At 33.4% G+C, this 15,601-nt stretch overlaps 2 protein-coding genes across 2 annotated transcripts in view; both read left to right on the top strand.

The window, feature by feature from the left end:
* LOC130637296 (RNA-binding protein 8A-A-like) overlaps positions 1–15,601 on the top strand; it is a 67,347-nt gene that overhangs the window by 37,001 nt on the left and 14,745 nt on the right. The window lies entirely within an intron of this gene.
* Positions 6,491–8,039, top strand: LOC130637280 (ubiquinone biosynthesis O-methyltransferase-like). Its single transcript, XM_057446917.1, has 2 exons — positions 6,491–6,876; positions 7,360–8,039. Exons 1-2 carry the CDS (start codon positions 6,507–6,509, stop codon positions 7,674–7,676), a joined length of 687 nt encoding a protein of 228 aa, XP_057302900.1. The 5' UTR covers positions 6,491–6,506; the 3' UTR covers positions 7,677–8,039.

Below are 15,601 nucleotides of genomic sequence, written 5' to 3'. Positions count from 1 at the left end.
AAACGTTATTGTAACAGATTGATAGATTGAGAAAAGGAAAATATTGTATACGTATTAATAAAATCCATCTATGTGTCATTGATTCTTTTGTGTAACAGCGAATTTCAGGCAGGGGCCTTCAATTTGCTTAGCAAAAAAAGATTTTTCCGCGTGAAAAAGCTTTTACGTTTTTTAAATTAGCTATGATTTCGCATGAAAAAACTTGTGCATTTTGCTTTTTTCAAATTTCAAAATGCAAAAACTCTCACAAAAAAGACAAAAACAAACAATAAACAAAAAACACCATCATGGTCTATGTCCTTATTGTTGCTCAAGTTTTACAACATTATTTTCTCGAAAAATGGACTGTTGCTGCCAAAATCAGCTTCATAATCCTTTTAGGAATTTCATTCTCTCGCGAATAGCAACCTCGTCCATTATTGTCCATAAATATTTGACACAAAACTTTCTCCGCGACGCCAACATCCCATTTCTTATTTGACACATATTCCAGCATTGTGCCAGTGATGTTCTTTTGAAGTATAATTAACGAGCACATTGGACTATATCGTCATCGATTTCCACTCCAGAGGTGCACTCCAGAGGTGCACTCCAGAGGTGCACTCCAGAGGTGCACTCCAGAGGTGCACTCCAGAGGTGCGCTCCAGAGGTGCACTCCAGAGGTGCACTCCAGAGGTGCACTATGGGTACAAATAGGTTGGCGACATTTGTGTCATGTCTAAAATCTGCATGTTTTCCAAAAACTGTTAATTCTGCATGTCCAGAATTATCATGCACAACATAGGACTGTACTTTAACATTTGTGTCATGTCTAAAATCTGCATGTTTTCCAAAAACTGTTAATTCTGCATGTCCAGAATTATCATGCACAACATAGGACTGTACTTTAACATTTGTGTCATGTCTAAAATCTGCATGTTTTCCAAAAACTGTTAATTCTGCATGTCCAGAATTATCATGCACAACATAGGACTGTACTTTAACATTTGTGTCATGTCTAAAATCTGCATGTTTTCCAAAAACTGTTAATTCTGCATGTCCAGACTTATCATGCACAACATAGGACTGTACTTTAACAGTGCTGTTTCGTCATTGTTATCACCATCTTGAACTTTAGAGAAGATAGATACTACGCTAAAACGTCGAAACAATGCTTCTTCTCTCAGTGCCTCTCCAATTATTGTGATCTCGTGCTCAGTGTTGAAGGTGCTAACTGTAATATCATTGATTTCAATTTTTTAGAAATTGGATACAATCTGTTATTAAAATGCCATCCTCGTCTACAGGTACTCGTTCCAAAGAAAAACATTGTTTTGCACTGTCTTTGACGTCAGGAAAGGAGTGGGTGTGATGTGGTGTCATTTGGTGTGAGATTGTCAATGTCAAAGTATATTTTATTTCTTCTAGATATTTTTAATGGCGGCTATGACGAAACTTTGCTATTATTATCATTCTCGAAAAATAATAAAAAGGAAAAACGAATGAGTATAGCTACTTTACAAACAAAATGAAACTATGTTGTATGACTTTTTTAAAGAATATTGCATGAGTTATTTAGTCGATTGGTACCATGCATATTGCACCCTTCATATTTGGAAATTGCCCCTTTTTAAGAGCAATTATTTAGTCATAAGAGCTGATTCTAAGTGATTCAATGACTTTAACCATTGTGGCACAGTTTTACCAGGCATTCATTCTTTTTACATTTTTTAGACCATGTCAGACATGTGTAGCATTTACCATCATGAGACTAAATTCCAGTATTAATAAAATATGCAATTGCAGGTTAAGTTTCGCGCAAAAATTTTTGTGGACCTTTTAAAAAGTGTTATTTACATATATGATAAACATTTTATGTTTTGAAATTCTACACATACTTTTCATAGTTTTGTGGAATTGCACGAGGGATAAACTTTCTACAACTGTGATTTAGTCTACGAGTTTGAGGCTTTACTTTACTTTATTTGTGTTGATTTAAAAACAAAAGTTGCACAATGTTTTATAATTAACAAAGAGACAACGCTAAAATGATTTAGTTCCTGTTTATTAGATTGTGTTGTTTTGTTTTAAAAATCGTACTATACCATATTTTTATGTGGAAAACTCTTGTATATCTACAAGTGTCCACTCAAAAATTGAGTCGACATGTCTTTGACATTCCTGACATATTTTAGCTAAAACTCCACACATTTTCGAGTATTTTCCCCTGCAAACAGAAGGGAAAAACCGACACTGAAAAGCATCTGCATTACAAGTTTTAAAATCCTGACATTTTCCTGATATTTCATAAAAAGATCAAATTTTTCTGACATTTTCACTATGTGCATGACAGAGAGTGAACACCCGGACAGAAAATATATTTCAAAATTTTGAAATCACAGCTTTTGCGTCTGGGCATTTCGCGAAAAGTAATATCCCTCACAAGAGAACATGATCGTAGATAAGATCAACCTGAACTTATTCTAGGGAATTGTGGACAGAATAGAAATTCTGTACTCCTTATTGCTTTATAAAGTGTATCCCCTTGTTCAGTAATATACTCTAGGTCATAACAGTGCCAAAGAATAACATTTTTAATTGTAGAAAGAGTAGTACTGTACAAGACAAAGATAAGCATTGGATGCCTTTCGTTTGCCCGAACTTTCTGTTGTCCTGATAAAAGATGCCTCAATAAAGCTGAGTGATTTACAGAGAATGTGGGTCGCCGTGGAAGCTGAAGGTGTTGGGTGGCAAAAGATTTTACAGTGTTGTATAGTAACAACAAAAATGCATCTAATAGCAAGTGGGCAGTATCAAGTTAAGTTGAAAAAAACAACAGAACACCGCAGAAGATTATTATTGAAACAATTTGCAACACTTCTAACTTTATTACTGTGGAAAGTTTATCATTTCTTGAACATGATAGTTTAGTAGGCGAAGTTTCATCATTTTACTTTGCCCGATGATGGGAAAAGGATCTCCCGAAACGTCGCCTACTAAACTATGATGTTCAAGAAATGATAAACTTTCCACAGTAATATGAATACTGAACAAAATAATATCTTCAATAACTTCTTCCTTGCTGCACGCAAAACTGAAAAAGGTTTTTGGCAAGAAATGCTTTTTTCCGACAAAAGACGACGTAACTGAAAAGATTTTGAACTAACCACAAACTCGTATTACATACTGCTGGATTCCGACATAACTAAAAGAGTTTGTGAACTAACCATGAATTCATATTACATGTTGCTGTATTCAATACCTGGTTTTGTCCCAGTTAACAATTCCATTTATAGCTACCCTAATAACATCTACGGTTGAGAGTGCATTTTAAGACATTGAAAATTAACACAAAACCTAATGGTAATAAAGTACTATGAGGACCAAACGTTAAAACAAAAATTGCATATATGTGCGTCTTTAACAGTGGCATTTCTTCAGCTGCTTTTAGTAGGTAACTTTTGTGAATTTGCACAGTTGCACTTCTGGACTACAATTTTGTGACATTTCTTTACTAATACTCTAATTTTGGTGTATTTTATATTTGAGCTTTTGAACTTTTTAGTGCAGTTACAATTGCACTTAAACATTTTGTGATCTTTAACCTGCACTATTTACTTTTGACGCATTTGTCAGTTGCACTTCTAAGATTTTGGTGCGTTATAAAGTTCTTCTCAACACTTCTCAACACAAATGTAAGAGAGAATTAAATATGAAAACAATGAAAATTAAACTGAGATGTACAAAAAAACTGGCAGAAAAAAAATTTATTTTGTAAATACCAACCGTTCGTTGAAAACTTGTAAGCATTTGCTCTAATTTTGCGCGTGCACAAAGTTGTATAAATGTTCGGGTCAGCCTAGAAGTACTAACAAACTGTGGCAACTAGGCTAAGTAGTAAGATTCAACAATCGAAAGAACGGTCTTTCCAAACAGCGGCACAGTCTATACTGCAGATGAATAAAACACAATAAGAAAATAAAATAAGAAAACCTGATTTTCCTGTTTTGTTATTTAAACCAAAGATGTGATAAATATCTTTTGAAAGGGTATTATCCCTATACGGATGTGCAACACGGTTTACCTGTAGTAAGCGCTCAGCCTAGTGTCACAATTAACTTTTGAACTTTCACGGAAACTTATTCCGCGTAATAAAATAATATTGACTGATTGTTTTTGCTATGACGGGGTAACAACTAGCTGTAAACTGTCTTCTTACTTCAGCTAAAGTAACGGAAAGTTATTTTTTAAGTGAACTTTACAACAGTAAAATTTACGACATACTGCATACTTGTACTGAAGCGATCTACCTGTATGTGTAGTACTGTTTGCGGATCTTATTAAACGCTCTACTGTGCGTTTGAGGTTGGGTCCCACAGTTTTTGTGACTTTAACCGGCGTTACAATGCCGGGTCCTCCTGACAATTCAGTTATAATATCTAAGTGCTGGTCTTTAAAAATTGACTTTAATGTGTTTAAAAACGACTAACCAATTCTCTTTATATAGACCAACATCCTATTTTTTGAAATATTCGCTAAGTTTGTTGGGGATAAATGTCCGGACCAATCACATATATTACGGAGCTTCATACATGAAATACTAAGCAATGTCTTTCGTATCATATGCTTAACATAAACTAATTCTAGATACAAAGATACAGGGTTATGTACTAACACCTGATACAGTATAAAACACAGACTCACGAACCACAGTACTAAACAAAGAACATAACACATCCCAGGTGTTACATAAAAACACAAATCGACTCATCCAGTAATATATACATATAATGTTCACACGAAATCATGTAAAAATGTTTCACTGTTATCTCATTTTCAGTTGTGTCCATAAATTTTCTGTCTGTTCCGTAATGGATACTTCTTTCTTTCTCGTTTGTCATTTGTGAGAGGTAAATCGTTTGGTCTTTGTTATTCAGGTGATTGTACTTTTTTCACATACGTAATATTTCTTGTATATTTATTTTCTCTCTCACTTATCACTGTGACCATGTTATGATTGATGTCAATAACTTTAAAAATCGTTTTGTAATATTTCGACCTTGTTTTATCAGTATTCTTCTCTCTCCTCAGGATAACGTAATCGTCGATAGCTACGTCACACTCGGTTGCTTTCTTTTTCTAATCGAACCATTTTTTTTTTTGTTTTTCGATTGATAGCTTTCTGTTGATTTTCTCACTTCTGAATATGATGGATGTTTCGGCTGATCAATGAATTGTGGATTGTTATTGACCAGTTACTGTTCTGTAATTTAATAACATTACTCAGGTTTTGTTATCCTTGTGGATAATAGGGTGTAATATGTTTCGCTTTGATATTGTATAATTTCAAATACGTTTTGAAATCATTTCCACTAAAAGGGGGTCCATTGTCTATACAAACCGTCCCTGGATATCCAAAAAATGATAATACTTTCTCTAATTTGTTAACGACATTTGAAGTAGTAGCGTTTTTCACAACTGCGACGATAGGATATTTTGAATATAAGTCGATTACTACTAACAGTTTGTCTCCAGACAGTAGTGGACCAAATAAATCGATAGCTATTTCTTTCTATGGATGGTTTGGTAACAGTGAAGGTACAACATAAAATTGCTGATTAATTGTTTTAGCTGGACGGGGTACGGACGAGTTGCCTCTTTTGTTTTTATTTAGGCCAATGCTGCGAAATTTTTTTTACGAAAAGGATTTTTACGCTTATATTCACACATCATTACCTGTACTAAGCAATCCATCATGCATTAACAACGGCTGTGATATTTTTTTTTTAAAGGGTTTTACTCTTTTATGGATGTGCAACATGGTGTACTAAGCTTTACCAGGCGCTCAGCCCAGTGTTAACAACTGTATCCTGTGTTTTTATTTAAACCGAATTTTCACTAAAAAGTTTTTTGGAAGACGGTATTACGCCGACGCGGGTTGGCGACACGATTTACCTGCATATCCTGGGCGCTCATTATACGGCATATTCCACAAAGTATAGTATACACAGTGTATATAATGATACAGTATATTCTATAAAATAAAGTATATACAGTATATATAGTACAGTATATTTCACAAAATAAAAAATATTAATTGACTGTTTCTGCTATGACAGGGCAACAAAAGGCTGCGAAACGGTGTTTGTTTTTTAAGTTAAAGATGCAAGAAAGCGATATTTTAAAAAATATGTTACACCCAAAAATGTAATGGTGTGAGTGCTTCACTCGATTTTCCGCATACTGTATACCTGGACTAAAGTGCTCCACCTGGATATATGGCACAATTTACAGCTTTATAAACCTTTCACACGGACCACACAGTTACTTGTGGCTTGATCCAGCTTTAGTTTAGTGTGTATTTATCTAACTTTTGAAATCTTGTAATTTGATCGCGACAATTAGAATAGCCCAAACATGCTGTTAAAATTTGTGTGTTTTTATCTGCAGGATATTGTCTGTGTTTAAAAAAGTATTTCATGAGTCTTCAGCTCAATAATTTAAATTTCAGATTTGACTGCACAAAAATGGAAAACAGCACAAGGCAACACGTTGTCAGTGAGGAAGACAAGAAGTTTATTTTGGATTACTTGGAGAGACTATATTCCGTGAATACAGAAACTATGCCACAATTTTATGTTGATTTTGCTTCTATGTATGATAAAGCCAACGCTATTCTTAAGTACGAGCCCTTCAAAGGTCTTGCAAAAGACTTGGCTGTATTCTTCGAGCATAAAAATTTAGAGAACAAGAAGATTTTGGATGTGGGATGTGGCAATGGAAATCTTGGAAAGTCTCTTGTTGAAGAAGGATTTAAAAATATTGATGGTTTAGACATGTCGGACAAGTTTCTAGAGATGGCTAAAGAAACAAAATGTTATGGTAAACTATTTAAAGGTTAGTTGTTACTATTATTGTTATTAACACACTGTCAAATATTGTTTCCGGATAAGTAGATAAATAAGTAAATACTTAAGTAGATCCATACAGGGCCATTACATTTAATTTTCATGACGCAAATAGATATTACCATTTTAAATGCGAACTAACTGCATTAAGATTTCGGATTAAGTCCTAGATCTTATCAAAACCGGCTGCCTTTTTTATCTCTCTCCCTTTTCGACCAATTTTTTATCCAATTGGTTGAAATTAAGTCAAAAAAAATCACACTTCATACTTCCTCAGTTTCTGATTTTAACCGTTTTCAAGGGCCTTGATAAAACATTATTGACAGTAGCGTTATTTTGATGCTCCTTTATTAAACTGTAACATAAATAAAAAAGTCATAAGGTTTCCACATTGAAGTGAACTATGATCTCAGCACCAACAAATAACTAATGTTTCTCTGTGTTTGTACTAAGATCCTACATCTCTATTTAGCACTGTTAACAGCTAATCCAACCCCAGGCATCGAAGACAATTCATATGACGTAGCTATGTCTACTGGATGTTACATCGCTTGTCACCTTTCAATGGATACCATATTTGAGCTTGCACGTATAGTGAAGCCCGGTGGTTACATACATTATACAGTTTCTGATCCAAACGACAAAATGGATTTTATGTATTGGCAAGGTAAGTTGATGAAGGAAAAGAAGGCAGAGTTAATCTACATGAAGAAGGAGGCGTATAGATTGGATCCAAGGAACAACTTTGAGAGAGTCTATTGTTACTACGTCATGTTCAAAGTATTATAACTTTTCAAGCGCTTTTAGTATTCGCGTAAAACTTACTTTAATATGTTTCTACAGTACATAGAAGCTTCGGTTACATTACATAACTTGAATACGTACAAGACCAAGTACGATAATCTAGAAACAAGGAAAACACCTGAGGGAAATCGTCCGAGTTATCCTGGACGTTTAATAACTTTGAATTTTGCCAGACAAATAAAAGTAGTCTAGTAATTCGAACAGCGAATGTTTTTTTTAACTCAAACAAAATTTGTATAGTGTCGATTTAATTTGTCTTAGCAAATATATGCAAATATATTTCAATGTATGCAAATATATATTATAATATTCGAAAAAAAAATGTTATGCTTATATCCACAATTTCAGTTTGCACTTTGAAAATACAAAGCTGAAATAAACTATGAATCTATGTTACTATGAGTTTTTTTCAAATGTGTCTTTTTTTAAAAACTGTTTAATTCGAACTTGGTTAGTTCTTGTTTAAAGAAGTTCTTCTAATTATTTTCCTGCAATATATTCTTGTATGCAACGTGTTTTTATATTTAAAAACATTATTTTCATTACATACTTTTATATATTTTAGCTTTAAATACAATTTTTTTTGTTTCAAACATAAGTTTTAGATATGTGCTTGTTTTATCAAGCCACATGCCACCTTATACTGTAAAATAAAAAAGTGCAAAAAATGTATGTAGCTAGCTGCATTATGTAGCTGTATATATAAAAAAAAACACAATAACAGAAAGTGAATCTGAAATTAATGAAACTTGAGCTGCAAAAGAGAATAGTTGAGAAAATTGATTGATAAAAATAATTAACTCTGGATACCATAAGTAGTCTTTCTTTTTCGTTTAATTTTTTCTCTTATTTTAACCTTGGAAAAGGTATTTAACTTACAGCAACTGTTAATTTAGATGATGTATGCAGTCTAGCTAGCTCGGTTGTAAAAATTTTATCGATTCAATTAGCTCTAAGTCTTAAAGGGACTCCCACTCACTATTGCTAGAGTAACTCTAATTTTGTGAGCAATCGAACATTTGTTTAATTATTTTTGTAAATGCACCATTATAATGAGATTTCTTTACTAATTTATTAAGTAAGTAACCTTTTGCCGAAACTATCTTAGATACCTTGATTTTCCCATACTGCATTGCAAATTTTAAATTTTAAACAACGGTAGCTCTATCAATTAAAAAGGCTGTTGGGTAAATCTAACATAGAAATAACCGAAATTACTAAATGTAGCGACAAACTTTAAAATTTTCAGTCATGCGCAAACATTTTTTCTTACTGATTGTTAACGCAAAGGATAAGTTTGAATATATTTAGATAAATGCTGAAGTACCTGAAGTACACTTAGTAATTTTTGAGAAATATAAAATTAAGACGAAAGACGGTTCGGTTTCTTTTAGCAGATGGCTGGCGTGAGATATTATCTTCGAATCATTATGAAACATCAAATTTATATTTAATATATAGAGAACAGAGATGATAAAATGATTCTTGGTTAAACTGAAACACCGTTTGTACTTTCATTTACAATTGTTACAATGTCTCAGCACGTCTGTTTATCATAGGTTGTGTAAAAATCCGTCCTCAAAGAATGTACTTCACAAAGCGATCCTACAACGATAGCAATGTAAGCTCTTGGTTTATTCTCACTTATAACTACAATGGTCGTAGATAAAAACACTAAGCTAATTGCTTTTGCTAAAGACTTAACTGGTGCATTTTCTATGAAACATCTTCAGCAATGGTGAATAAGGTTATTTGTCCAAAGTATGGTTACTATCTAAAACCTTCAAAATGTTACATTCCGGTGAAAGAGAAACATAACAAGAAGTGAACAATGTATTGCTGGTACCTATGTGAATGACATCAGCTGGTAGACGGCATTTAGATTAGGTTATTGGTAGTCTAAAATCTAAACGCGAATATTTGGATGCAGTTGTTTTAAACTAGTTGAAAGAACTCTATCTTTTTTTTTTCAAAAACTGCAGACATCTAACCTAAATCTGCCTGTTCATCATGCTGTGAGAAATTCGTGAGAAATTCTCATATTTTATCACAATGATCTTTAATATGTCGGACTGCAACCAATAGAAAACGTAATCAGAAATTATCTGATCTCACCTTTAGCTGGGGAACGACAATGCTTGAGTAGGAAAAGAGATCTTCTAGCAGTAGCTGTAAAACTTAGTGGTCTTTGGTGGAAACATGTCACTGTTATCTCAACTATGGAATACGAATGCTTGACAATTTTTACGAAAACAGTTGTAAAACACAAACTGTGTTTGATTAAAAGAAAGGAGGAAAAATATCAAATCAGAGATTTAAAAAACACGAAAAGAATATCATCCTAGTAAACTTATGACATTCACAAAACAATAAACAAAGAATAAACTTGGACGTTACAGGGGGTTGTTTGGTAGAGGGCGGACACTAATTGGGTCTGTGTAGCTAAAAATAAGTATTAAATACACTACGACTCCCCATCTAAACAATAGCCCCTTATGAAAATAATAAAGAGAGTATATCCCTCCATATATGTTAGGCTAGCCGTGTAAGATATGCACATCTCTATTTCTCTCTTAAAGATCTGTAGCGTCAATTTTTTTGTGTTTTGTTATTCCTCCACATATAATGATGTTAATATTCAATTATAAAGTTTTTTTTCTTTTGTGCCCGATTATATATAATTGAATAGTGGCATGTAAACATGAAAATATAATGAAGTTAAAACATAAAAACGTCAAAAATGTACTTTATAACATTAACAACAATACTATCAAGGCCTGCATCAATTTCGTCCCCAAAGCGTGTAAGAAGCACTGGAACGAGATTGTTGTGCCTGCACTTTTTTACTCCAAAAACAAGGAAACAACAAGCTAAAGATAAGGGAAAATGAATTTAACGTGACAACAGGTGTGTTTTAAGAAACCACTTCCCTTTTAAAGTAATTTAAAAAGATGATTAACCTGTACCTCCATGGTGTAGTAAAAACAATGCAAAACGTACAAGCAGTTTGTCATCTCCATCCTACAATGTCTCTCTTCGTCAGTGTGCTTATTATCAAACGCTACGAGTAGAGAATAACAATCCATTGCAATTCGTGGCATTTATTAAAAGAGCGTTTTTATCAAAAGGCGGCTTTATCAGAGGGCGGTTTTATCAGAGGGCAGCGTTATCAGGGGGCGGTTTTATCAGAGGGCGGCTTTATCAGAGGGTAGTTTTAGCAGAGGCAGTGTTATCAAAAAGCGGCTTTATCAGAGGGCGGATTTATCTGATGGCAGGGTCTGCTAGAGAATCAACATTAACAGTACTTTTTCTACAATCATAGAGCTACAATCTAGGGGTGTTAAGGAGAGCAAAAAAAAACAGATTCGTATATCTCCCTAAACAAAAGTAAGCATTGCTATCTATATACTTATTCTGTATACAACAGATTAAAGCTATTAATCCTGTATTTATATATACACAGTGGAATGCGGTAAAAATTTCAGTTAAAAATTTAACAAAAGAAGATTTACTTGCTTTAAGACAGGATACAGAACATTTCAAACTGATAGTATGAAATTATATAGTGCATTTCAGAGAATGTTTTTATATCTTTTTACTGTTCTTTTTCTTTCAATTTTCTATTATTATTTATGCTATTTACTAATACTATAACACGCTTTTTCATAAGAATATGTTTCTAAGAATGTCTGGATAATATTTCAGCTTGAAAACAAAAGGTCTATTGTTTAGAACAATAGAGAAATAAGAATAGTGACCAGTCTGGTTAGAATTTTGATATGCTTATTGAAATTAGAAGTATAATGTTCGTTAGCTGTTATATTAGCCGCTATACATTACTCTAACAGTTCTCGTTTTTGTCTTTACCTGTTGTTGTTTTTTGCTGTCTTGTGAATCTTCATGAGATAAGAATTTATATCAATATATATAAGCTACTAATTGTTAGGCCTCGCTTTCTTTCCTCCAAAGCCTATTGGAAATTCCAGCACGTCGTAATTCTGAAAATATGAAGTAACCACAACGCAATCTTTAAATAGCTTCGTCTTACTCAAATATTTTTTGCAATTCAATATATTGTTTTTTTAAAAAAAATACTTTTGTGATCGATAAACTTAGGTATAATTTTCAACCTCGTTCCCAGGGCAATTTTTCGCTTTTTTGATATTCGAGACGGCGCGAAGAAATGAATCATTTCTTCTCGCCGTCCGAGATTGTCAGAAAGAGAAAAATGGGCCTGGGGACGAAGTTGGTATAATTTTGTGAAGCATACGGTTGCTATTTGCTCAAAAAGAATAATTCTTCAAAAAAGTTTTGTAAATGAGGTCCAAAATCGCAAAAAATATTCCGCAAAGTTCTAAGTTTAGCAAAATTTCTTTTCCATAAACATTGTTTTTATGTAAAGTAAATGGTATAAATGATCTATCTACATGGCAACAGATATTACCATAGTAACAAGGATAAAACATACAGTGCGTTTCCTTTCGCAAGCTGACCATCCCTTCTATTAAGCAAAGTGGAGTGACGGAGAAAGTGAAGACATTCACAGTGACAACATTCACAAAACATTCACCAGACGACATTCACAGGGCTTGTTAGGCTTCCTGTATTGAGATCCTTGGCACGATGTTAAGAAAACTCTCTATTTTTCATCCAATTAACTTAAGTTCACTTTGCGCTAAATAATTTTTTAGGCGCATTCGTGTGTAATTCCTACTTTAAATAAAATGTGGAAAACACAGCACCTTTGAAAGTAACAAGTGAGAGCACTTAGTTTGCAGCTGGATTAAAATCTTCTGTTGGCTACATTTAGGCCTGACAACAGTGAACTTTGCCTTGATTGCAGGTACTCTGCTTTTTCACCTGGTTTCTGCTCGACAGCACAAACAGCCCTAAACTCTATTTTATTTAAAAAATAATTATCCTTGCATAACACCGCTACCATGTTTAGCTTATTGTTTTCCTCTCGTATGGTTACAGATTACCTTTTCTTGTTTGTCGCATGGCAACGCATATGTAAGCATGCATGTAAGTTAATTAAACATAACCGCAAGCTATGTCAATTATGTTAATGTCAATTTGTCGTCAATCACTACTATTACTTGAAGAAAGTTTACAAAGCTTGTTGAGTAAAGATGGAATAAAAACAATGCGGTTACATAACACGCTGTGAAGGTTTTTTTTCTTTTGTATACACTGTTTTTATATTCCTAGTTTTTTTATTTTTTACTTTGCTTATTTGTTTATTGGTTGTTTGTTTGTTTGTTTTATTTATATTTCGTAATTATATTAAAAGTCTTGACAAGATTTCAAAAGATAAAAGTTTCATTTGCTATAGCTGGTTTAAGTGAGTTAACAGTGACGAACGCAGAAGCATATGGATTCGGTGCCGCGTTGGTGCTTTCGGTTTTGAAACACGTTTTTCTCGCTGTACAACTATGGACAAAAATAACTTGGGTATAAACACACTGTTAAATACTTTTTTGGGATGTTTAGATCTCCAAATTGAAGTTAGGCAATCGATTCCTACAAAATGTTTTACTTGTTTTTAGGAGTTTTATGTAGAATAGGGATGAGATTGTAAAAGAGACCTTGACGTACTGCGAATTATTTCCTTTGCACAACCTCGGACCCAGGGATTGTAGTTTGAGCTCAGAATGAAAAAATCATGGTCGCATCAGAAAACTCTATGTACCTTGGGTTTCAGGTTTGGAAAGATGAAAAAAAAAGATGAAAAATTGTCTCTATTCTAGTTGCTTATATGTTATCTTCTAAAACACTTTTTTGATAGGGCTTTTTTTTTGAGACAAACTTTTTCGGTGGTGAATAGTCTACGTAATTTTAGATAGAGTAGAACTTGTTTTTGAAATTTAAATGTTAGATAATTTTTTTCTTGTTATTTATATTACTAGTTGATAGCCCGTGGAAAAATCCACGGGTTCGCCCGTCCTTTTTATACCGCATTGCGCAGCTAAGCTACCATTGTGCGTGACGGACAGACGTATACGGGTATTTTAATATAGATTAACAAAATTATTTTTATTTGAAATTTCTCTTTCAACAAGGTGGTTTTCTTCCATGTCGAACATTTTCAAAAATGCAGACCTAACATACATTGTTCGATTCATTAATACCAAGTATTCCGTTAAGGATTTTAAATTTATCGCGTAACGGAAATAACTACTTAATTGCGAAAATCGGAGCAAATTGAAAAAAGGAAAAACGTGCTTAATATAAAAACAAATTCCGTTTTCGATGGGGTTATCTACGCAGTTAAGTTAATTCCTTATGCCAGTGACGTCATACAATTATGACATATTTTATTTAATCCGCTGCCTAAATGAGATATCTATTATAAACAAACGACAAATGAACACGCGATAAGGTAGTATAGTAATTAATGTACTCACACCTAGATATGTGATCGGTTGTCTCTTTTGGTGATAGGAAGACATGCGCAGCCTATAATCCCTCACAAAGCACTACAAGTCCTCACAAAAAGAGATGGAAATTAATAAGCTCTGCTTTGGTGTTGTATATGTTGGCTCACAAAACTTTTTTTTGGCTAGACACGTCTGTTTTGGGTTGAAAAACCTAATTGGTGGAAGATGTGACCAGTCCTTTCTCTATTTGTGCCCCGTTTCTCACACGATTCCATTTTTTCCAACGAGAATTTGTATTTTTGTTTATAACAACACCATGGTCACACCTACTTGATTGTATTATCTGTATTTACAGTGTGCAGCAGTAAGGAACAGCAACATTTTGTCCAACTCACCCCGTTTCGTTTGTATTTAACAGATGTCGTATAAAGTTGATAAAAATGTAATGAAAACTATGTATTTAACTTTGGTTAATACAAATTAGAACATCATAGAAAGTCTTTAGATTGTGGCATGCCAATATACATCATATTTATTTATTTCATTTTGTTTGGCAATTTTGATTTTTTATAAGGCAAAGCGATAGGGTTCATCCATCATGTATAATAGTGCATTGGTTCGAAATTCCTGTGAGTTTAAACTAATAGGAATGTTGATTTAAAAGAAATTGTGATTTTAATGGGATTTTAAAAGAACTTTTTAATTGACAAACGCTGCCGCGGTATGTACTGTTTTTTTTTGTTTGTTTCAGAGCAATTTATAAGATGATTAAAGATTTTAAGAGCGAATTTTTTCAACTGATTTACGAATACAAAAAGAAGCCAGCCCTTCTGGTTAGTAAAATATATCTGCGATCGAAAACAGATAAATTATTTTTTGAAGAACTACACGACTTTTTGAAGTATTGGATTGAGTTGTTATGCGAAACTGACGCTTTAGATGATATCCAATTCAGTGATGTGTACCGATTGGCAATTGATCTAAAAATGTTTAAAAAAGACGAACCCGAAGTGCTGTTAGGTTGGTTTCTACATGAAGTTAGAACTACAGAGAAAGTTCCTACTGATGAAGCTATATGGTTCTTAAATAACCTTGAAGTTAGCAACCCGAAAGCTGAAATTTGTAAATGCTTCTGTTATATTGCACTAAATAAAATGGAAGATGCTTTTATACACCTTGAACAAGCGAGCAAAAAAGAGAACATCGATTTAACTCGCTCAATTTTGCTGACATTTTCGGAAGATAGCATACTGTGCTTGAAAGAGAAACTTGTTGAAGGAAGAATTAGAAGCGAAATAAAATGTGAATGTAACAGTTCACGAAAGTTTGCTTTTTCAAGTTCACTCAAGAACTTAGTTCGAATGTATTCTAGCTCAGATATACTACAAGAAACATCTTTCATCTCCAAACAAACCATTGATGAACCAAGTTGTCTACAAGTCTGTAATTTACATAGAATATTGACAGAATTAGATGATATATACAAGACCTTACGCAAACAGAACTACGATGGGACTCCGATTTATAATG

This window comes from Hydractinia symbiolongicarpus, chromosome 1 (genome assembly GCF_029227915.1).
Source record: "Hydractinia symbiolongicarpus strain clone_291-10 chromosome 1, HSymV2.1, whole genome shotgun sequence".
Taxonomy (NCBI): Eukaryota; Metazoa; Cnidaria; class Hydrozoa; order Anthoathecata; family Hydractiniidae; genus Hydractinia; species Hydractinia symbiolongicarpus.
This window is presented reverse-complemented; position numbering and strand designations above follow the sequence as displayed.

Excerpts from the sequence above, each read along its gene's own strand:
- LOC130637280 (XM_057446917.1), top strand. The coding sequence starts at position 6,507 with ATGGAAAACAGCACAAGGCAACACGTTGTCAGTGAGGAAGACAAGAAG. Across the intron at positions 6,877-7,359 it reads TTATGGTAAACTATTTAAAG|CACTGTTAACAGCTAATCCA; the intron begins GTTAGTTGTTAC and ends ATCTCTATTTAG.